The 23629-nt window shown below is 43.5% G+C and overlaps 1 protein-coding gene across 2 annotated transcripts in view; it reads left to right on the top strand.

Moving 5' to 3' along the window:
• PLA2G4A (phospholipase A2 group IVA) overlaps positions 1-23629 on the top strand; it is a 71198-nt gene that overhangs the window by 26106 nt on the left and 21463 nt on the right. For both annotated transcript variants that reach the window (XM_015636328.2, XM_015636329.3), the window contains exons 5-9: positions 10891-11039; positions 13503-13616; positions 16034-16071; positions 17802-17940; positions 22928-23064. In XM_015636328.2, coding sequence (XP_015491814.1) covers positions 10891-11039; positions 13503-13616; positions 16034-16071; positions 17802-17940; positions 22928-23064 — 577 coding nt within the window. The remainder of the gene's footprint in view (positions 1-10890; positions 11040-13502; positions 13617-16033; positions 16072-17801; positions 17941-22927; positions 23065-23629) is intronic.

Raw genomic sequence — 23629 nt, 5'->3', positions numbered from 1 at the left:
CCCTGTCCATGGCAGGGAGAGCTTTACAGTCCCTTTAAACCCAAACCATTCTAGGATTCCATGCCCCTGCTGCTCAAAACCTGCTACATAAAGCTATTACAAGATGAAAAATCAGACAACTTGCATGGCTTTGGCGAGGATTTCATTATCTTAATTGTTTAGCTTGCTGCTGATTGCAGACCTTGTAAAATCACTTCTCTTGACTGGACGTCTTGAAGGAGAACTTGCCTCTGGCACAGTGAGTTCCTATATAGTAGATGTGTAGTTTTGAGTCTACTCAGATGCCACTCAAACTGTAGAGCCTTTCCTTACTTCCATGATAGTACAAGAACTGCTAGGAAAAAAGACCAGAGGCCCAAACTGCAGCATTGTGGAAGAGAAGTGCTTGCAAACTGGGTCTCCTTTCCATAGCATCTCTCCCCTTCTGGACTTTTAGGGATCTTGGTGGAAAACTGGGTCAGAGGAAGCATTGTAAAATTTGTCTTCTATCTTTAAACGTGTATTTAAGTGTACTGGCTTTCACAACAAATGGTGGCATCTACAGAGAAAACCAGTTGTGTGACTCTGCTCTTAACAATCACTCATCTTGCTTAATCGTGTTTGGGATTTGCAGCTTTTCCTTGCTTCATCTTCTTTTGCTGCTGTGGTAATGAACAGTGTCATTCTGGGTAATTTGAGGAAAAAATTCCCTTCTTAAAGATGTTTAAAGTTTGGTAGCTCACAGCACTGGTACTCAGCTTCTCTCCCAGTTGCTGTCCACCCTGTTTGAATCAAGGATGCATTTCTACTGCTCTTAAACTGCTCAGATAAACAAGTGCTGGGAGCAGTGCAGTCTCCAGAGCTCAACTCTGGTTGCAAAACTTGTCTAAATAGAGCTGGGAGGCAGCTCTTGGGTGCTTCTTGGCATGGTCAGTCCATGTCACTGCAGCCAGCTGTGGACATCCTCTCAAGTTCAAGAGATGCCCTTCCTCATTTCTTCCTGCATCTCCAAAGAAAACTGGGATGGGAACACACCTTTACCTGTCTGGCCTTGGCTCTGGGATCTGGGAATGAGGAAGGGATGTCCAACATGCTCTGTTTGTTCCTCACACCCCCGTGCCCTGGGGCTGTTCCCCATGAGCCAGAGCTCCTGGGGTTCAAGCTGGCTTGGTTAAACCCAAGTCACAGCAGTCCAGGCAGATGTGAGCGGGGGTTTTAAACCTGGCCTAGCTGAAAGGAAGGAGTTGGTGATTTGTTTGCTTGTATTATGGTTTGTGTTACAGCAGCTCATTCAGGACTCTGGAGTTCAGCTCTGTTCTCTGGAGTACAGCTGGCCAGTCCTGCACCCTGAATTAGCTACAGCACACTTACCTGTTGGAGTGCCATCAGATAAGGCTCTTTGTGCAAGGCCCTGGAGCAGGTCCTGATTTTTGCAAGGGAAAAACAAACTAAGCAGCTCCCCTTTTCCAGCCTAACATCTTAGGAAAAGTAGGTCAGAATGACCAATCCTCCACATCCTACAAGCTGCATGTGCAAGTCTTCATGTGGGTGAAATATGGATCCATGAAAGATGGATAAAAGAAAAAATCTTAAATTACCTATGTTGCTAACAACTGTTCAAGATGTCTGCTGTAGATCTCAGTCTAGCACTGAGGCAACCAATTGCTAGATTTCAGTTTCCTTGGCACACCCAGTATCCTTTCCGTTTTGTAGGGATATCCACTACTGGGAAGTGGAAGTCATGTTGGAAACATGCTCCAACAGTGAAACTGATCCAGATAATACTGCTCTTCCCAGCTGCAAAAATATAATTTTGATGAGAAATTCTGTCTGCAAGTGCTTGCTATGGAGTTACTGAAGGGAGGACTTTCAGTTAGTATTTCTGTGAGAGGTTCATGAAAACTTGTTCCAATCCTAGAGGAAGCTCACCCATGACTGCATTATGCCATGATGGTGACATGGAGCACTGCTGGCTCAGGCCTGGGATCCATCTTGTGTGGCTGGAGAACCCCCTGTCCCTGCTCCAGGCCCTGCCAGACTGTGACCAGCCCATGAGCTTCGTGGTGGCTGGGAGCTGCTCCTGTTCCATGTGCTATCCTGTCTCCAGGCAGAGCTTCCTGGTGGGTCTCCCCTCCAGGGCCTGTGGACAGCACTGTTCCTCCAGCTTAAGCCTTTCAATCCCTCCATTTAGGAGGAGGCTCCCTCTGTTTATGCCATTTGTCCCCTGTGACAATTTGACTTCTTGCTTTTGATTCTTTTCCCTCTCATTCCCTGTCCTAGGAGTGCTTTGAAGTTGTGTTAGGGTTGGGCTAATGCCTGATCCAAGGGAGAATTGGGAAGAACATCAGTGATGGTGAGATGTAAAGGAAAAATATGAACAGGGTAAGAATGTGATGCTTCCCACTTGATCCTGTCCTCTCCTCAGCTGCCTTCAGTGAGACTCCTTGAGATGGATATGCCTTTGGGGGGGGTAATCAGCTATCACTGAATTTCTCTTCCCGAAAATTCACTGTTTTTCCTTTAATCCACATAGGTCTTCTCATCCACAGATCCTTGGGTAAGGAGTTCTGCAGGTTTCTGCCTGAAGGAGACTTTTAATTAGTTTTGAAAATATTACTTTAAAAGCATGAGCTGGGGACTCAGAGCTGGGGTCAGTTTGGGGTGCTTCACAACAAGAGAGATACTGAGAAGCTGGAGCCAAGGAAGGGAATGGAGCTGGGGAAGGGTATGATGTCTCAGGAGTGGCTGAGGGGGCTGGGAAAGGGGCTCAGCCTGGAGAAAAGGAGGCTCAGGGGGGACCTTCTGGCTCTGCACAACTCCCTGAAAGGAGGGGACAGCCAGGGTGGGTCAGGCTCTGCTCCCAGGGAACAGGGATAGGAGGAGAGGGAAAGGTCTCAGACTGTGTGAGGGGAGGCTCAGGTTGGACATCAGGAGGAATTTCTTCCTGGAAAGGGTGGTCAGACATTGTCAGGGCAGTGGTGGAGTGTTACTGCTGAGGATGAATAGATCACGCCAACACAGGTCGAGGTGTGGTGAAAGAAAAAGAGCAGAGTTTATTTTTCCTCCCAGGATTTATAGGCTTGTGACCATGGCCAGGGATTGGATGGGCAGGATAACACTTTCTCACTGCACTGGCCATGAGAGATGCCCATCACAAGACGTGTAACAGAAAGAATGTACACATATCTATGTTTACAGTTACTGTCCTGGGAAAGTCCTTAGAAAACCATGTTAGCAAGCTCAGAAGTTGAGTTTTCAGGGCGACAGTGGAGGCCACAGCCCTAGAGGTGTTCAAAAGCTATATTCATGTGGCACCTGGGGACAAGGTTTAGTGGTGAACATGGTGGTAATGCTGGGCTGATATTTGAGCTTGATGGTCTTGGGAGATCTTTTCCAACCTCACCCATTCTGTGATTCATCATCTGAGTACTGCCTTCTGTTTTGATTCCAACTGTCCCACAGATCCATCTGTACCAAAGAAAAGCTCTTACAACTCAAGAATGTTCATTTATGTATTTCTGACTGCATGTGTTCTGAAAGGGAGGGAGAAAATGATCAGCCTTCCTCACATTTGCCACCACAGGAACGAACATGTTTGTTCAAACATGAAGGATGGTTTTTAGTGACAGGCTTTATCAAAGCATCCAGCCAAGAGTGTTACAGGGTAGTTGAAATCCAGGGAATGTGTGCTCAGTGCTGGGTGTTTGAAGCATTCCTGACAGTTGTCTGAATTAAAAAGTCAAGGGAAGAGACTCTTCTCCCTTGCAGGCCCTGAGGCTGCACTTCAGCAATATGGGAAATCAAGCTCAGGGGCCGCTGGGAGAGTCCCAAAACCTCTAAAGCCCCCTGATAACAAACACAGACCCAGTGTAAACTTGCTTTCCCAATTCAGAAAACGCTGCCAGTGTAAATCTGTATTAGTAGAGTTTATGCCAGACTGGGAGTAATCTGTACTCCATCAGATAGCATAAATGTGGACTAAAAATCATACTGCGGGTTTGGAGTAATTCAGCAGGAATGATGACATACCTGTACTTGCTGCAGACCAAATTAGCCTGTTCAGGTCTGGCATTTCCATGGACCCACAGTCAGAGCTGAGCCAGGCCTCCTTCTGTCTTTCTCATGTCTTTGGTGGTGGACTGTCATGGTTTGATGCTGGCCAAATGCCAGGCACCCACCAAAGTCACTCACTCACCCTCACCTGCCACAGGTGGGCAAAGAAAAATTTAATGAAGGGTTCATGAGTTGAGATGAGGACCAGGAGAAAACACTCCAAGGCCAAAACAGACTCGGCTTAGAAAGACAAAGTGAATTTATTACTAGCAGAATCAGAGGAGGAAAATGAGAAGTAAAATAAACCCTTAAAACACCTTTTATTACCCAGCCCCTCCCTCCTTCCCACCGACAGCACAGGGAGACAGGGCCTGTGGGTTTTGGTCAGTTCATCACTGAGATTTTCTTCCCCTGCTCAGGGAGTGGAGTCCTTCCCCTGAGAGACCGTGGGGTCTCTCCCACAGGAGACAGTTCTCTGTGAACTTCTCCAGCATGGGTGCACTCTCAAGGCAGCAGCCACAGCACACCGCCCATAATGTGAGTCCCTCACACGGCAGACAGCCCTCCCAAAACTGCTGCAACTCAACTCTCTCTTTCCACAGGGTGCAGCCCTCCAAGGACAGGCTGATCCAGCCTGGAAGCAGGGCCCTTTCTCCACCAGGTCTCCCACTGGATCACATCCTCCTCCAGGCATCCATCCACTCCTGTGTGAGTGTTGCCCCGAAAATTAAGCCTTCTGATAATGTTTTCATAGTTTTAGTTACTTTCCCATGAAAGTTCAATAAGCATAAGTTGTTTGTCACATTCCTTCTAAGAAACATCTTTTGATGGATGTTTCTCATGACTAGTGTGCTTGGAAAAGTGGTAACTTAGTTATCCAATCCCTGATCATTGTTGAGAATCTATAAATACTGGAGTCAGAGAATAAAGGTGACTTTTTCTGTTCTGACACTGAGAGGTATTCGTGTAAATCATTTCGTGTCCTCTAGTGACACGTGAGCACCTACCCTATGGGCTGCAGGTGGATCCACATGGGCTGTGGATGGATCTCTGCATCCCTGTGGATCTCCATTCGCTGTGGCTGTATCTCTGCATCGCTATGGACCTCCATGGGATGTGGGTGGATCTCTGCGTCCCCCGTGGATCCCCAGGGGCTGCAGGGGCACAGCTGCTTCTCCATGGTCTCATCACAGTCTGCAGCACTTCTTGGCTCTGGCACCTGGAGCTCCTCCTCCCTCTCCTTCTCCACTTCACATGTTCTCACCTTCTCCTCTTCTCTGACTAGGAAAAAAGCTGTGCCCCGCTTTGTTTTGATTGTTTTCTTAAATACACACAGAATAATCACAGAGGCATTAACAGCCTCTCTCATTGGCCCAGTTTTGGCCAGCAGCATGTCCATCTTCAAAGCCATCAGGGATTGACTCTGCCAGACATGGTGGAAGCTTCCAGCAGCTTCCCACAGAAACCACCTCTGTGGCCCCCCTGCTACCAAAACCCAGACTGTGCAAAACCAACATGTGGAGTAAGATATCTCACTGGTTTAACAGTGAGAACTAGGCATTTAAATTCATTAAAAAAAAAAACAACTAAACCCCTTAGACTCTGGCACACTACTAGAAAAATGTTATTTTGCTTAATGCTTCAGTCACTTTTCAGTGTGTGTCTGCAAATGGGTGTGTACAGATAACCTAGAGAAGGCAGTGTTTCTTTGTCCTAGGCACTTCTACAAATGTGGTTGGACCAAAAGCTGACTTGTTTGGGGTTTTTTTGCCCTTTCAAGACTGAAGCAATGGTGTCCCACATCAGTGAACTGGGTGATAGTGCAGTGCCTGTGCTGGGAGCTGGTTCTTCCCTCCACTGAGGTAACTCCAGAGATGAAAAAAGCACTGTCATAAAAGGCACAAATAGTTTTTAATGAAGGTGTTACCTAATCCCAGGATTTCTCAAAGCATAGCTGCTTCTTCAGAGCTGCCTTACTTCCCTTGGAGTCACCTTCCGCTCATGAAATCTGGCACTGCATCACCCCTTTGCAAAATCCCCAAAGCCACTAGCCCTGACATTCCCTGTGGTGCCTTAAACACAAGCAGCAGTGAGTACTTCTGGGGTTTTTAGGTTGCTGTGGCCTTCTGGCAGGTCTCCTGGCATCTGCATTACTGCTAGACTATAGATTTGTCTGGAGCATCTCAAGATCTGTTCCTTGATTGGAGGGACAGTTATTGATAAGTACAGGTTTTAAGAATTCCCTTTTTAAAATCTGAAAAATCACATGAAACTGGGAAAACCCATGAATTTAAAATTCACTGCTTTCTCCAGACCATGGCAGAGACACCAACTCATATTTCTGTGCCACTGTGCCCCATAAAATTTACAGTTTGAATAGAAATTCTGTCTTTATTTAGCTTCCTTCCCCTTCGAGGAAAGAGAGGTCATCTAGCAATTCCCCTTATTGACTTGACCTCAGCCAGACTGCTCAGCTGTATGTGCTAAACAAGTTGTACTGGGGTGCAGCAAGCCAAAAAAATGGTGGGAAATACACAAAGACAGTCATTTGGGATCAAATAAGTTTTTATCAATGGGATTGCTCTTAATGGTGGATAATTCAAGGGTTATTACAACTTTTTATTTTGAGATAGTCATGTATCTATGTCAGTATTATATTTGAACAGGCTTTCTATAGTTTCTTTTTGTTAATTATACTGTTGAAGTAATTGAAATTGGAATGACTGAAATATAAATCATGTATCTGAAATATTAATCATAGTAATATGGAGGCCTGATGACAGCCATCTCACCAGACTAATAACATAAGATCAAATGGTTTCCAGTCATTGCAGAAAATTTTACAGGTTTCCCTAATAGCCAGATTGCTTAAAGCATTACTCATTTTTCACTGTGAAAATGTTTGACCCTAATTACTGTCCACTGTGTGTTTCACTTGGTGATTCATAATGTAATTTAAAGGGAGAATCCTATAGCCATGACTTAACCAGGAGGTAAATCAAGTGAGGAAAAGTCAATGAATCCTTACTTTCTACCTCTCAGCCATTCCTAAAGTAGCAGTTTAAAAACATCGATGTGAATGCTGACTTTGCTCTCATTTTTGGATGTGTGTCTTCAACTCCTGGAGCTTTGGGTGGGGGGCCATAAATCTGAATTATCACCAACATTTTGTTAAATACCCGAGACTTCATCTGCCTTCAAGCTGCTAATTGCAGGACCCTCGTTAGCATCAGTGCTGAAAGCCTTAATTCTGTTTTTTAGTGTGTAGGTAAGGTTTGAGAAACTTGTGCTTGATCGTTGGTTCAGCATGCCTTGTTTCTGAGAAATGGTGATGGAGTGGCAGCACTTGCATAAGGAACACCCCGAGCAGGGCTGAGCTGCAGAGAAACTCTTTCCTCAGAAATGTCCTGAGGACAATTGCAAATTCCCGCAGGTGGCTGCTGCTGAGGATGCTGTGCTTGGTATCTCAGGCAAATGCTGCAACAAAAGACCAGTTCCCCAGCAGGGCTGCCCCAGCACAAAATCCTTAAGGCTGGAAAAGGCCTTTAGGATCATCAGATTCAGAGATAATTCTCAGACATAGATTATTGTCTTGTTGTGATTGAACATCAGCTTTTGACCCATACATCATAATGATTCTTCCTTTTAAAATCAAAATATAGATGGTAGCTTTCCAGTGCCTGAAGGGGCTCCAGGAGAGCAGGAGAGGAATGTGTGACAAGGGTCTGGAGAGACAGGACAACAGTGAATGGCTTCCCACTGCCAGAGGGCAGGGTTAGATGGGATACTGGGGAGGAATCCTTCCCTGTGAGGGTGGGGAGGTCCTGGCATGGGGTGCCCAGAGAAGCTGTGGCTGCCCCTGGATGCCTGGCAGTGTCCAAAGCCAGGCTGGACAAGTCTTGGGGCAAGCTGGGATAGTGGAAGGTCTTCCTGCCCATGGCAGGGGATGGCACTGGATGGGCTTTAATGTTACTCCCTACCCAAACCATTCTGGGGTTCTGTGATGACGGTGGTGATCGAGCTATTTTTAGTTATGTTTTCAGCTTAGTTTAGTTTTTTTAACATTACCTGGCAAATCAATTAGCAGAAGGCCAGGCAGGAATAAAAACACCCATGCTGAGAGTGCATGCTGTCTGTTTAATGTACATTTGCTAACTTCAGTGTTTTGAAATACATTAAATGAATACTTCTGTGTTATTTGTCAGGTTGCTGGTAGTTCTTGGTCCCCATCCAAGGAGTGAGGTTTTGATTAATATATCTTAAAGAAGTATTTAGTATCGCTTATAGCAATATCTTAATCAGAGCAAGCAAGTCAGTCTTCCTGTATATTTTCTCTTCATCTAAAAAGGAAGTTAATAATAGATTCTCATTTTCTTAGCTGAAAATAGCTCCAAATAAACTTTGAAACATGAAAGGGCAGGTGATTAAATACTTGCCCTGGGTTAAAAAGCTAATAAAGAGATGGAGTGAGGTGATTTGGCAATACTGAACTACCAAGACTGATTTTTCCAAGTTTAGTTAATCCATGCCTTGGTTTTAGTTTTTGTTTCAACACTTACCAGGGTTTGCCTGATAGGAATTTAGTAAAGGAACTGCATGTCAGAGGTCTGGGGTTTCTACATGCTTTGGGTAGGAAACCATTTGCTGTTTTTATTGATAAGAAAAATCAGTTTTTTGTAACAGAGTTGGGACTGATCACAGCATGATTAGAATGGAGAGGGAGGCATTGATGTTTTCCTCAGAATTCTGATCAGCTATCAGGATTTTGTCTAAAATCCATGTTTTTGTAGGCAACTTCATTCTCTTGGCAGAGCAAGACTGGGTGTTTATTGCCAAATCGTCCTGGATATCAAGACTTTGCAAATGAGACCTTGTCACTTGATGGATTTTTAGTTTCAAAGAGCCTTGTTTCTCTTGATTTTTTGTGGCAGAGCTTTGTGTAATAGTTGAAAGGAACTTATGGAAAAGTAGGCAGGTTGGAACATCTGCCTGTGAGGAAAGACTTGGGGCTTGATCCCCCAGTTCCCCTGCCCATAAGAAAGAGACAAGATCAGACATAATTCCTCAGGAGCTAATAAAGGTTGCTATTTAAAGGCTTTCCACACTGATCCCCAGCTTTAAATACCTGCTTCTTTGTTATTCAAGGAGCACTGAGACCACCTCAATGGAGCAACTAGCTTAACCCCACAGGTATCGAGCACAGTGGAAAACTACTTGAGAACTTGGATTAGGATAACACTGAATAGGATTTCCCAGGGACGCATTCGGAACCTTGTGACTGGTTTCCAAAAGCCTTTTGTTTGGTTGTTGGTCAGGGTTTTTTTTCCAAAAGACATTTGATTTGATTTGAAATTATCCAACTTCTTTGTTTTCCTCTTTTCTTTCTTCTCCCAGCAGGCGGGAGAAGTGGTTCTGGGCCTCAAGAATCTCATTGATAAGGTCTTATTGAACTCCCAGTTTCTAAAATTTGCCTTTATTGAAAAAAGGTATCTTTAGACTTAAAATGTGTGCAAGGGAGAATGTTTGGACTTGTTTTTCCTTATGATAGGATTTAATCTCTTTCCAAAAGAGGCCTTTAAGGAATTGTTTGTGGTGGGTATTGGTTTGCTTTATAATGTTTCACTAAAGCAGAGGACAAACTTGGAGGAGAGGATTCAGCTTCCTCCTGAGGAACAGCTGTGGTCTCAGCTCACTCTGGCCAGGGACAGGACCTGGGGAATGGCTGGAGCTGAGGCAGGGCAGGGTCAGGCCAGAGATAAGGGAAAGGTTCTTCCCCCAGAGGGTGGTGGGCACTGCCCAGGCTCCCCAGGGAATGGACACGGCCCCAAGGCTGCCAGAGCTCCAGGAGTGTTTGGACAATGCTCCCAGGGATGGACAGGGTGAGATTGTTGGGATGTCTGTGCAGGGCCAGGAATTGGACTGATGATCCCTGTGGATCCCTTCCAGCTCACGATATTCTGTGATGCCATGTTTCAGTGTTGGAAGATGTGGGTGTTTTACCACAGCAGAGCAGGAGGCTTTTCATGATCCATCACAACCGCAGAAATAACCTCCCCTGCTCTCCTGGGAAGCATCTGGGCCCTGGCCCCGTTTGACACAAACACACCCCCTCTGCCCCCCGCCATTGTACAGAAAACCCCTGCATGCTTTAACTTGTTAGAAAGTGCATTTTTAGGGCTACATTCTGTGCTCTCAGGAATGGCTATTTTTAGACACATACAATGGGATATCCCAATGTTTCCTTTTCTCCCCCGGTAATTTGTATCAGCTGCAGTTGCCATATCTCTGCTTTCAGTCAGGGTTCTTCTGTGTAAATAAGGTCCTGATCCTGTGGTGACTCCCCAGAGCTGTGATAATGGCAGTGTTTCAGAGCTGCGTGCTCCTTATGCTGTGTGCAGCACTGCAGTGCTGTGACTGATTTCCTCAATCACTCCCAAACCAGCAAAGGGTGAAAGAGGATCCAAAACCCACAGAAAACTGCTTGTTTTCATTGTTTTGTGGAATACTTGCTACTGCGACATGAGCCAAAGCCATTAAAGGCTAGAAAGAGAGGAGGAAGATAAAGCTTTTAAAAACACCACTGCCTGACAGATGTTTTCGTATTACCAATAAACTTGACTCAGTCCCTATGCCATTCTGTTTACTCAAGGCTTCCCCCTTCCCTCCTAAAAGCCTAATGTTTCTGTTGTGGAAATTATTGGAATAATTGTATCATTCCTGTCATTACATTTGTGTAATTTATAGAGTTGGATATCTTTCTGTCCCTGACCATGAGGGGATCTGGTTTCACACAATTATATCAATTATTCCAGCCCTAGCTGAAGTTTTCCCTTGCCTGACCTGTATTCTACTCCACAGTTGACACTCCAGATCCCTACGTGGAGTTGTTCATCCCCACTGCCCCCGACTGCAGGAAGAGAACTAAGCACTTCAACAACGACATCAACCCCGTGTGGAATGAGACCTTTGAGTTCATTCTGGACCCCAATCTGGAGAATATTCTGGAGGTAAATCCCATGGCTGGGCTGGGAGATAAAGGGTAGAATAACAGTGGCTTACACATGTGTGGCATCTGATGTTTCAGGATCACCCCTTTGTTTAAAATGTTAAACCTGGTTTTAGCCATGGTCCTAAGCAAGAGGTGTTGGACAAATTGAATTATTCAAGGGGTAGCCTGAAGAGTCATTACAAGATATGCCTGTGAGTCATCTCTTGGACAGCTCCTGAGGGATAGAAGCTTGTTATCCCTCACATCAGCTGTGGAGTACTCCCTGCTTCCTACCCTGATTCAGCTCTTACCGACAGGGAATATGTGGGGCTTAAGTCAAGTGCCCATGGAGACAAAGCAAAAGGCTGATTCTGCTGTGTCCTCCTCACCTGGAGCCCACCCAGGGCTCTTCTGGGGACCATTTAATATGCAGCCTTGTTGGCCAGGCCACTGTTCAGTCTCAGTGGGTTAAACTTCTCCGGACTGTGTACAAGAGCTGAATGTTAGGTCTAAGTGTTTTCTGAGTGGGCATGACAAGGATTTAAGGTTAGCTCGGGTTCTTTTTGAGCTCTGTTCTTCATAGAGGATGGCTCTGCCATCTGCTGTCTTCTGACCAAAGATTACAGAGTTCAGTCTAAATTGGCCAACTGGGACACAGGCTGAGCTTGTGACCATCAGGCCTTGGGTCACAATGAAAGGGAATTGTGCTTCCTACAAGGTCCCTTTGTTCCTGGAGAAGGCTTTTGCCAGTTTGAGCATTACATGCATGGTTTGCTTGTTGGATCATGAGGAACTATCCCATGTATCCTGCACTAGAGACAAAAGATATTAAGGACTAATTCAGGAAAATTATTTCCTGGGTATCACTTCCCTGAGCCTGGTCCTCTGGTGCCATTCCTGGGTTTCCTGGAGCAGAGCCTGGGCCCTGCTCTCAGCTCCCTCACACTTAGGCAGCTTCCCTAGGAATGTTTGAATTTGTTGAGGACAAAATTTGGTTCAAGGGTTTTGAAAAGGATAAAACTACTACAGTCACAGACACAGCAAGATGGATTATAGGTAGAAGTGTATCTTTACAGTAACTAAAGGCTGTTGCTGGTTCTGAGATAGTGCAATAAAATTCCTTGAAAATTGCCTGCAAAGAGTAGATGACAACATTTAATAATGGTTAATTGTGGACCTGGTATTGTAGGTAAGAACCTTTGCATTCTGCAATGGAGTGCAGTGTAAACTCCCCACCCAAACCCTCTGTGAATTCTGAAGCTCAGACTCCACAATCCTTGTGACTCCTTGGATTGTTTTAATCTGCAGCTTTAACCCAAGTGCAGTTTTCCCTCTGAAGTGTAAGCAGCTCTTCAAAATCCCACTAGGAAGGTTTTACTTTTGGTTTTAAGAGACAGCACTCAGAGATTGCAGGAATGGGCATAAAGTCCTGCAAGGAAACAGAGCAGTGTAAATACCATTAAAATAATGAGCTCTGTCCTAAAATAAAGAGAATTAATAATTTCAAAGTGTTGCTTGTGGCACAGGATGAAGAAGATTCTTTATAGCTGAGAAGAGGCTGATCCCAGATGTTAATTATTCAGTGCTAATTATTCAAGTGAATGTATCTTGATTCCTTTTGTTTTCTGCAAAAGATACAGTCCAAGCCACAAACATGTGATATTTTAGAAGATATAATGCCACAAAGTAAAAAAAAAACCCACGTAAGTCAAATGAATTTGGATATCTCATTTAATAAAAACCGTGTAAATGATAATTTGAAATTCTGAATATCTTACTTGAGGACTTGGAAATCTGCCACTGGGGAAAAAAGTCTGCTAAACATAGATCCACATGGATTAGAGCAAAAGCATGGAATGGTGCTCTGCCATATCCACATCCATCTTTGGATATTATCACATTTTGGTGAGGTCTCTGCTCCAACATGGAGGGTATGAGAAGAGACTTGAAGGTCTGGCTGGATACAGAGAGCAGCTTTGTATAAATTGGAATGCTGCACACTTTGCCAAATCACTGCTGTAACAATCTTTGTCTGTAGAGTCCAGGCTGAGGCTGGGGTATGTGGATTCCATCTTCTCTGAAAAGTTGCTGGAATTTTTTTGGCCTATCACAGAGTTATACAAGTTTCTCCATCGGGAAATTTTGCTGACTGCAAATTTGAAGATACTATGTTTTATATGTAGAATTTGAAGGTATTAGAAAGATGGTGAGATTTGCTGCCAGAAGGGTGCTGGGATGAAAATCCTGTTGTGAATAATCCTGGTGTACTCCTGCAGTTCAGTTCCTTCAAGTGCCACCTCCACTGCCCATGTGCTTATCCTGGTTTAAAAGAAATGTTAGTTGGCACTGGGCATTGGTTGGGTGGGGCCAGACCCATTCTTTTTCCATATAATTTTTTTTTTTTGTTGTTTGAGGCATAGGCTTGATGGAATTAAAAAGGGATTTCTTGCAGTAGAATTGAATATCCAGATATCTCTTCCAGGTTACTCTCATGGATGCCAACTATGTTATGGACGAGACTCTTGGCACATCCACATTTCCCATCTCTTCTCTGAAGCTGGGAGAGAAGAAGGAGGTCCAGTTAACTTTCAATGATGTAAGTTGGACATTCATGACTGCCCAGGTCAGAAGTTTTCTGAGCATTTACTGTTGCCCATGGATAAACACAGATTCTAAAAACACTTTTAAGCCTTAATTATTTATCTTCTTTCAACCCTGCTGAGAGGAGAATTAAGCAAAACAGCACCACTGAATGCCTTGGTGTCCCTGCTGGAAGAATCCTCTTTAAAAGTCTAGTTTGGAACTTTCTCTGCCTAGAGCAGTTTCTTCAACTTTAGTGTAGTTTAGTTTCATGGTCTGAGTTAGTGTGAAGTTACTCAGAGTTTACTGGTCAGTGCATTACCCCTTCTGCTGCTGCCTGTGGCTTCCAGAAAGCTGAAGGAATTACTTTATTATTGTATGTTTCACTTTCTGTAAGTGGCTTGTTGTAACACAGCCCTGGTTAACATGCAATGATGCAGTAATTGGATTATTCCCTTTAAACACGTCTGCAAACCAGATGGAATCACTTGAACAGGGCTTGTCTGCCTGCACTGTAACTGCTGGAAACTGTTGTTAAATCTGGGTGGATTTGAGTTTATTCTGCACATATTAAAATCGATAAATACTATCTGCATTTCTGGTTTGGACTATAGTTTATTGTATGATCCAAGATCTTGATTTGTCACCAGTCTGCTGTTCTCCATGTGATACAACTTTAAAAGTGTAATTACAGCAAATAACTGGTTAAGAGCCTATTTATTGGAGACCAGAGAGTTTCATATGTGAGGTTTAGCATTTGATTTGGCACAGCCTTAGGGCAGTTGGAATTTTGATACCCTCCATTATTTTTCCTTTTTAAAATAACAGCATTTTTTGAAGTTTCTGCATATTTATTTCATTAAGTGTTTCAGTAACTCTTGGGCTTCCAGAGCATGGGCTAAGAGCAGGTCTTGGTTCTGTCAGGTGTGAGGTGGGGCAGTGAGAAAGAACTGATGAATACATTTTGCAAACACAGTTCACAAAACTCATTTCATTAATACAAGGCCTTGCCTTGCTTGAACTTCTCATCAGTGCTCAACAAAGCTTGGTAGAGAGTCACAGGGGAAAAAAACACTGCAAAAAAGGCAAATATACTCTGAAATTTATAAGCGCATAATTAAGGGGAGATGAAATGATGTTGAGCCTGTTGTAGGCAATGTATACATAGCACGTATTCCTGAAATGTCTGTGTAAGTCTGTATAAGGTATAGAATATGCCATGATATCTCCTTGTTGGAATGCTTCCCTCCAAGGGTTTATTTCATGTGCATACATTTTTCTAAGCATTGGATCACTGCATGGTTTCTGGAGTGCTTTCTAAATTAGTAATACCAGGTGTGGAATAATGTAATTGCTTCCCTGCCTTTGAAGTGCTTCCTCAGTGACTCTTCACTCTGTTTCTTCATGTCCTCCCTTTGTTGTTTCTTTGCCTGTTCTTTTTCCCCCCACCTTGCTCATGCCCTACCTCATTTGCAATTCCCTCATTTGCATTTCAGGATTTGGGTCTGCATGTGGGAGTCAGAGGCAGCTTTGCATCCCAGATCCTTCACTGCTATCTGAAGGTCAAGCAGACATTCAGTCAGGGGTATTGTGGCTCCATCCTTGGTGCTCACATGCTCCAAGTAAGGAGGAGAATCTGGTTTTACAGAGAGGACAATCTGTATCTGTCACTCCTCCAGGGCTGCACCATCAAAGCCATTGCACAGAGAGAGGGTGAAAATACCTCTCTGTTCTGTCTTAGTTCCGCAGCCAGTACTCCTGGATTGTGCCTGACAAGGAATTAGTGCTTTAATCATAATCTTTTAACTTCTCGCTTGCATGCAACCCTCTCAGTGCACTGTGAAAGGCAGGGGAGACCAACCTAGCTTGTGGCTAGGGAGTTCAGTGTGGTTGGCAAGTGAAGCCATTGTGCAGTGACATTTATTGCATTTTCCAGCAAGTTGTAAGCAATCACCCTTCCTGATTGCTCATTAAGGCATGTTTATCAGTGAAGAGATACTTGGTGGCTCCTGTGGAACACAGAGCAGCAATTCTCTCACACAGGTGGCACTTAGATGTGGTCTCCTGGTTCTCCTGCCAGCCATGAGTGGGTGAAGAGAATCAGATCCCCTCAGGATAGAGATGAGTTGCACTGTCAGAAAAGGATTAGCAGTGCAAGAAAGGCAAGACAGTAGGATCTGAGGAATGAAAGTCAGCACTTACCAACATTTTCCACTGTATTCAGTGCTAATGGTGTATTTTGTATTTTGCTTTAAAAAAAAATCCACAGAAAAGAATCTCATACACATGTGCCAAAAATATCCTCCTTTTTTAAAAAAAGTGAAGATGAAAGTAAGAGAGAAAAGTTCTGACAGTAGAAGTTGATGTTCCAGGTGTGTTTGTGGGTCTTCCCTCTCTAAGTGCTGTAACCATAATTAACTATTTCTTGTTTAGGTCACAGAAATGTCTTTGGAATTGTCTCTGGAAGTATGGTGAGTATCTTATATATATTTTTTTTTAAAGGGTGAAAATATACCAGCAGGAAAGGATTTTATTTTATTTTTTTTATTTTAAACTGTTTATTAAAAACTTCATAGAATCACAAAATATCCTAAATTGGAAGGGATCCACAACGATCATCAAAGTCCAACTCCTGACCCTGCACAGGACACCCCAAGAGTCCCATCCTGCTGGATTTTTCAAAAAACATGTGAAGTAGAGTGCAAAAATTCCTTGTTGTAGCATAGAAATACCAGATACTGTAAAAGTGAGGAAATTTTACAGCTTTGGTTTATTTTCATGTTGTAATTCTGTTATTGACTAAACACCCTTACTGGGACTAAGAGGTGTGACCCTTCCAAATGTTTGCAGGAATGAGGCCATCCCATGGAGATCTTGCAGCCTGGTTTATATGAAGGCCTTTTCTTCTCAAGGGCTTTTTTTCTAAAAAACTCACAGACCTCACTTGGGTGCAGCTTCATCCTTACTGTTTTACCTTCTCTGGGAACTTGCCCCCCCACATGAACTTTCAGCTGCTGTTACAGAGCTGTCCCTAAAATGTATTTAAATATAAATACCACACAGTGGATCTAGGTGAAGATTTAGGGCCAGGAGTTCCTCATGTAAAAGCTAAGCAGATGCCTACCTTTATTTGTCTCTTTTTTTTCCCCTCTCTAGCTGTCTTTCTCCCTCATTCTTCACCTATCCTGGTGAAAGACTAAAAATCTCATTGAGGCATAATCAGAACAATACATTTCAAGTCTAAAAATGTTTTTCTGAGTGCAAGCAATTTAAGGAATCATTTTTTGTCTGTACCTATAAATAGGAACAATGAGCACTGTAAAAGTCAAATTATTTCCTGATTACTCTGGAGGCTGACAAACATCCCCCAGGGATAATTTCTGCTCATCATGTTGTACAAGGAAAATGTATTTGTGGGTGGTCCTTGAGACCACCCTGAACGAGTTAGGCTTTGTACATTACAAACGTTTTGTATCTCTGACATTAAATAAACAGAAGATGCTTGGCTGTGTCTTCTTAGGCTTTGAAATGTAAAGGATCTTATCAAGTTCTGCTGTTAGTCCCTGATATCCATGCAGATTGTGGATATCTTCATGGAACATTGCTTCTTGGGAGTCTTTTCTCCCCTTTTCTTAATCCTATATTTTATTACATGTTAGGTTGTTTTAAAAATCTGGGGAATTATTATCTGAGTCTAAATGGATCCATTTCACCATTGTGTGTTTTTCAGTGGGTACCAGGGTGGATTTGTCCACTCCCCGTCTCTGCTGTCCATGGAAAGTGGCAGCTGAAGTTGTACATTTATTCAAGTACAGTGCTGAGATCCTTACACAGCCTTGTGTACATGTTTTGTACCGCAATGTGGGGAAAAATACAGAGAAAAGGGCTTAGTTTTTCCTGTGGTATGCCAGTATGATCTGTGCTGTAGACTTATAATTGTATGTGATTAGAGAACTTACTTGCTGTATTTATTTATTTGCTTTTAATGCATTCTGTATATAAATGCTTGTCTTAAAGACACGCTGGACTTTGCCTCCATCACTTCAGAGCTGATGGATGGTGTCACATGAAAAATACAATTTCATTTCATTTTATGTAAGTGGGTGAGTATTTTCTGTTTGTGCCTGCTCATTTCCCAGTGACGTTTGTGATCCTGTTTGGAATTGAGCCTCTTGTGACAGCCTGTCCCTTTTCCAAACAGCTCCTCAACAGACCTGCGGTTCAGTATGGCCCTGTGCGATGAGGAGAAGAGGTTCCGGCAGCAGCGCAGAGACAACATCATGCACAGCATCAAATCATTTCTAGGGGAGAACAGCCAGAACCTGACCACTTCCCGTGATGTAAGTTCGGAGAGTTTCCATCAGGATTAGCATCCCCTTTGGAATCCTTCATTTGTCTGTGAGAGGAAAGAATGAGGCATGCAAGGTGGAAGGGTTTGATACAGAAAGATTGTAGATTATAAAAATTCTTTTCCTTCTATGAAGATGCAATATTTAGCCTAGAGAGTAATTTTTCTTGGTTCTAAATTTATAAATTAAAGTTTCTGACTGGGGGAACCTATAAAAAGAGATATTTAGATTAGATACTAGGAAGAAATTCTTCCCTGTGAGGGTGGTGAGGCCCTGGCACAGGTTGCCCAGGAAAGCTGTGGCTGCCCCACCCCTGGAAATGTCCAAGACCAGTTTGGATGGGGCTTGGAGCAGCCTGGGATAGTGGAAAATGTCCTTAGGATGACAATGGATGAGTTTTGATGTCCCTTCCAACCAAATTATTCTGGGGTTCTGTGATTCATTGGCCCCTTGAACAAACTGCTCCAGTTTTTCCCCTTGAATCCCAGGCTTGGTTAAGGTGTTGGCTCTGAGGGGAGATTGCCATCTGAAAAGTGCCTCAGGGTGTGTGAAATACCTGCTGAATCCTGCAGTAGCTCTGGGCACTCACCAAGCACAGAATGTGCCCCTGCATGCCCAGTACCCATCCTGTGCTCTGTGACCTTCTTCTCTGAAAGGCTAGGCAGGAAATGAGCTGGTTTAAATTTAGAGTCAGCCTGGAAATGAGTTTATTTCTTTCCTTCCTTCTTTTTCTCCTTTTAACTGGATTAGTGTTATGAAGTTTTATTTCTCTGAAACATGAGGAAGTGTAGCTTTCCTTGACTTGCTGGTGCTTTGAACTAGGCCAAGAGGAAGGGATGCCAGCAGATCTGAGTGGGCTGATGGTGCCTTGGGTCGTATCACAGAATCAGGGAATGGTTTGGGTGGGAAGGGACTGTAAGGATCATCCAGTTCCACCCCCTGCCATGGGCAGGGACACCTTCCTCTAGCCTAGGTTGCTCCAAGCCCCATTCACCCTGGCCTTGGACACTTCTAGGGATCCAGAGGCAGCCACAGCTTCTCTGGTTACCCTGTGCCAAGGCCTCACACCACAGTGAGGAAGGGGCCCAGATCCTACTGAGCTTTTCAGTGATTTCATAAAGCACTGCTTTATTTAGAGTTAATTAAGAATCCACTTAGTACAGATCTACTAATTTTGTTGTAGCAACAGCGATTTTTGTTGTTGAAGCTCTTCCTTCCTTGCCCCTTCCCTCTCCTGTGCTGCTTCGAGAACTGTGACAGGAGAATTTTGTGCCTGTGGGGGTCTCAAGCAATGAACAGTCCATGAATTAATTTGGGTTGATTCCTTCATTGGCATTTATTCCTTTTGTGCGTTTTTAGTATAAAGAGAACGTGACAGTCTTCTGCAACCAGCACTGAAGAATATCTTACATTTCCATGAAGTTTTGAGCGGGTTGTAAATGTTTTATTGTTGTGTACTTTGGAACTATGTCTTGTTTTGTGAGTGTTCTTCTGTGAACTTTCTGAGAAACATGAAAGAATTTAACAAGTATTGCACATATTTTAATTGGACTGAGATAAATTGTGTGTATTGTGAAGGAACATTTTCAAGGTTTCTTAATTTTCAGATCAGTTATTTTAATCTTAACACATGCAGATCTTATCAGAGTAGGAATCTGTCAGTGTGACATTGGTGTGACCTAGAGCAGAATAGGATCTTCCTCAGAAAGGATGTGGATATTCTGCCAAGCTCCATTTGGAACTGGAGTGATAATCAGTGCCTCAGGTCTCAGTTCCATGTAGGTGGTATCTGTGCATGAATTATTACAAATGGTAGCTAAGATCTCTTATTCTTTGTGTCATCATCTTCCCTTGGTATCCCTCACTGACTCCAATACTGAAATTTTATCAGTGAAATTGCATCTTCCCAGACAGTAACTGTAGGTATCCTCCCATTCTTCGTATGTCAAATGTGTATTTCTAAGCTGACTTGTCAGAATTTTTATCTATTTCTAGCAATGAAAAAACCCTTTTTGTTCAAATTCAGCTGTAGTTTTACTTTTATTGCTACAGATGGAAGATATCAGGAGGATTTAAGGGTTGTTTGAAGTCTTAACGTGAAGCTGGGAGACATTGAGTAGTCTTAGCTGTCTGTGGGCCTTGTTTAATCTTGGACAAGTCACATACTCAAAGTTCACCCAGGTTGCTTCATCTGTGAGTAGCTTGTGCTTTGCAGGGATGTTGAGAGACTGCTACCTCTGAATTCATTACACATGTCTGGATGGGGAAGTGAGTAGTTCCAAATTTCCTAACTTAATCCTGAGGCACATTCTGGAAACACAGAGGTAGAGATTTCTTGTACTTCTGTTCTTGCTCAGTTTATTTTTAAAATTTTTGCTGCTTCAAGCAATTTTCCAAAAATACCATAATCTTCTAAAGAAAGCATATAGTTCTCTATGACTGGATTTGCAGAACATGTTTTTATTAATCACTTGTGTGCCCTATGGCATTCTTTTTCCACCACAGGTATTCAGATTTTGTGCACTGTGTTTCCAGGGCATTTGGATAAAGGCATCTACACTACTCATTCCCAAAACAAGATTTAGTGTGGTTTAGTTTTTTCTTGCCTGATTACTGGAAGATATGATTAAGAACCTTTTAGTTTGAGTGAACTCATGTGCTATTGTTTCTGTACAAAGGATTTGGGGCTCAATAGAGGAATGTGCAGCCCTTGGTAGCCTCTTTTATCTGTTCTTCATCAGGATATGGTTTCTTGGTTCTTGGCTCTGGGTGCTCTGGCTGAAGTTCCTTCCCCTCTTCCCTGCCTCTGCCCTATTTATCCCATAGAGCAAATTGCAGGATTGATGTAGTTCATTTTGATTTTTACTGTTTTGTGGCCTTAAATATGTCAGAAACTGAATTGGAGCTAAAAAGCTGGTTTAACAAAACCTTCCTGCTTCCTCTGCAGAGCAGGAGAGGACTCTGAACCTGCCTCACTTGATTTATGCTGCAGCTCAACTTCTTTTGAAATAAATTAGTGGAAATATGTAGTAGGCGCTTCTCTTCAGTTATTTTTTGTCATATTTTTAAAGCTTTATTTATTTATTGTGCAATGCCCACGTGTGCTGGGGAGGCCCAGCCTGGAGAAAAGGAGGCTCAGGGAGGACCTTCTGGCTCTGCACAACTCCCTGACAGGAGGGGACAGCCAAGGGGGTCGGGCTCTGCTCCCAAAAAATAGGGACAGGGTGAGAGGGAACAGCCTTGAGCTGTGCCAGGCAAGGGTCCAGTTGGATGTTTGGGAAAATTTCTTCATGGAAAGGGGTGCAAAGCATTGGAAAGGGCTGCTCAGGGCAGTGGTGGAATTATCATCCCTGGAGGTGTTCAAAAATGTGTGGATGTGGCACCTGGGGACAAGGTTTAGTGGTGAACACGGTGGTGGTGCTGGGCTGATGGTTGGACTTGATGATCTTGGTCTCCATAGCAGATTCCTCTGCCTCCTGAGGGACACTCCCATTTTCCCTTGTGCCAGTGCACTGATGAGTGGAGCAGTGGTGCTCTGGAAGTGTTCTCACATACCTTCTCCAGGCTTGCATCTGCAGGTGACATCTCAATCCTGTTGGGATGTGTCTGCTCAGGCTGAATGGGCAGTGCTCCTGACTAGTTTTCAAAGCCTCCCCATGTTATTAAAGGAGTGATTACTGACATGGCTCTTCCTTCAAAGCAGCTGCTCCATTTTTGGGGTGTTGGCTTAACAAAACATATCCCAAATCCTTCCCTGGGCTGTGTCATTTTTGGGATAGATCTCTATCTCTGGAGCTGCATGATGAATGCAGGGCCAGGGAATACCTGTGGTTTCTGTAACTAAAGCTGAACATTTATGAAGGAGGTAACAAAATAATCTCACTGCATCAAGAATAAGCAGTTTTGGGGAGTGGAAGCCTCAAGAAACATCGTGAGTGCCTTGGTCATTGTTCACGGGCATTTCCTTGTAACAGTCAGTCCTCAGGTGAGTTTCATGGCTTGGAGCATGGAGTCTGCAGAAATAACAGGACTGTCTAGTCACATGAATCCTTTTCTTGTCAGTAATCCTATCTATTGGCACCTGAAATTGCCTTTCAGGGAGATTTTTGACAGATTAACAGTTTGATCAGATAGGGGCTTTCTGCACAGCTGTGTGATTCTTCTTATGCTCAGTAACAACCAAGAGATAGTTCCTTTGTCACCATGGAACAGTGGAAAATCCTCCTGGGTTTTGGAAACTGGGAACCAGATGAGCCCTTTACTTAGGTTAAAACATATGATGGTGGGAGCAAAGGAATTTTTATTTTATTTTGTTTTCTTTTTGGATACCTGGGGAAGCTGTGCAGTTGAGGGGAACAGCCTGGATGTCAGGGCTGGGCAGTAAGGAGGAGAAAAGTGTAAAATAAACCCCTGTGGACACAATTTTAACCTGATGCCACAATAAACATATCTGGTTCTGCTCACTTCTCTCTTGGTGGCTGAGCAGTTGTCCAGATCCTCATGAATTCCCATTACCTCTTCGTTAGTTTTTGCAAAGTAGTGATAAAATTGATACCGTCTTCATGTTATGTAGTAATACTGTATGTTTTTATTATTAAACCTGTTTTTAAACTCCAGTCAAAATATTATTTGTCTCTGTTCTGTTTCTCATTAGTAAATTTTACTGCCTTTGGCTCTGTCACAATGATATGAATTGGATTAAAGTTTGTGTTTAGGTTGCTTTAAAAATATTTGTGGTCTTGAAATTAAATAGCTCATTTAATAACTAAATTTAATATCTCCTCTATTTTGGATTGTGGATAAGAAGGACAGACATCCTAAAGAAATTCTGAGTGTATTTTTGTTTAGAAATCTTGCTATAAGTGGTGACTTCTTCAAATAAATTCTAATTCTTCTTGGAGTGTCCAGGGGTTGGACTGGGTGCTCCCAGGCTGTGTCCCTTGTCACGGATGTGGTTGTGTTGCTCTCATCCCTGCAGGTGCCGGTGATTGCTGTGCTGGGCTCGGGAGGGGGTTTCCGGGCCATGGTGGGCTTTGCTGGAGTCATGAAAGCACTTTTTGAGTCAGGAGTCCTGGACTGTGCCACGTACATTGCTGGGCTCTCTGGATCTACCTGGTAAGGCCTTCCTCTTGGTTATCTTCAGCTTCCCTGCAGCAAGATCTGAAGGAATTGTCACAAGAGCTGACTTATTTCTTTGGTTGTAATTCACAGCACATTTTACACATCCAAATCTGCTGGGGGAGGTGTTTTGGATGCCCCAAAGGGCAAGGACAGCTCAGGCTCCAGGTGCTCTTCCAGGAGCTTTGAGAACAGGAATGGATGAAAAGATGTGCCAACATACGTACCCATATTTCTATATCAACACTAATGTGTGTTGTTTTATTTTCCTGATGAAATGTGAAAACCAAAAAAAAAAATCCCTTGTGATTTGAAGCTGATGACTCAATGAGCCCACAATGCTTTGGGAGGACTTTCAGAGCTCCTCAAAATCACTGAAAGATCTTTTGCTCTGTTTTACACTCGGTGTAAAATCCTAGTGTATTTACTGCAAATGTCTGGGGCCTGCCTGCCACCCTGCAGGGCATCCCATAGTGGATTACCCACTGCCTCAGTTCCACTGGCACTGTTTAATTTAGACAGTACATCAGGTTCTAAAATAGCCTTGAGGAGCAGGCACAGG

Source organism: Parus major, chromosome 8 (genome assembly GCF_001522545.3).
Source record: "Parus major isolate Abel chromosome 8, Parus_major1.1, whole genome shotgun sequence".
In the NCBI taxonomy this organism is placed as follows: domain Eukaryota; kingdom Metazoa; phylum Chordata; class Aves; order Passeriformes; family Paridae; genus Parus; species Parus major.
Note: the sequence above shows the minus strand (reverse complement) of the source record. Positions and strands in the feature narration are given on the sequence as shown.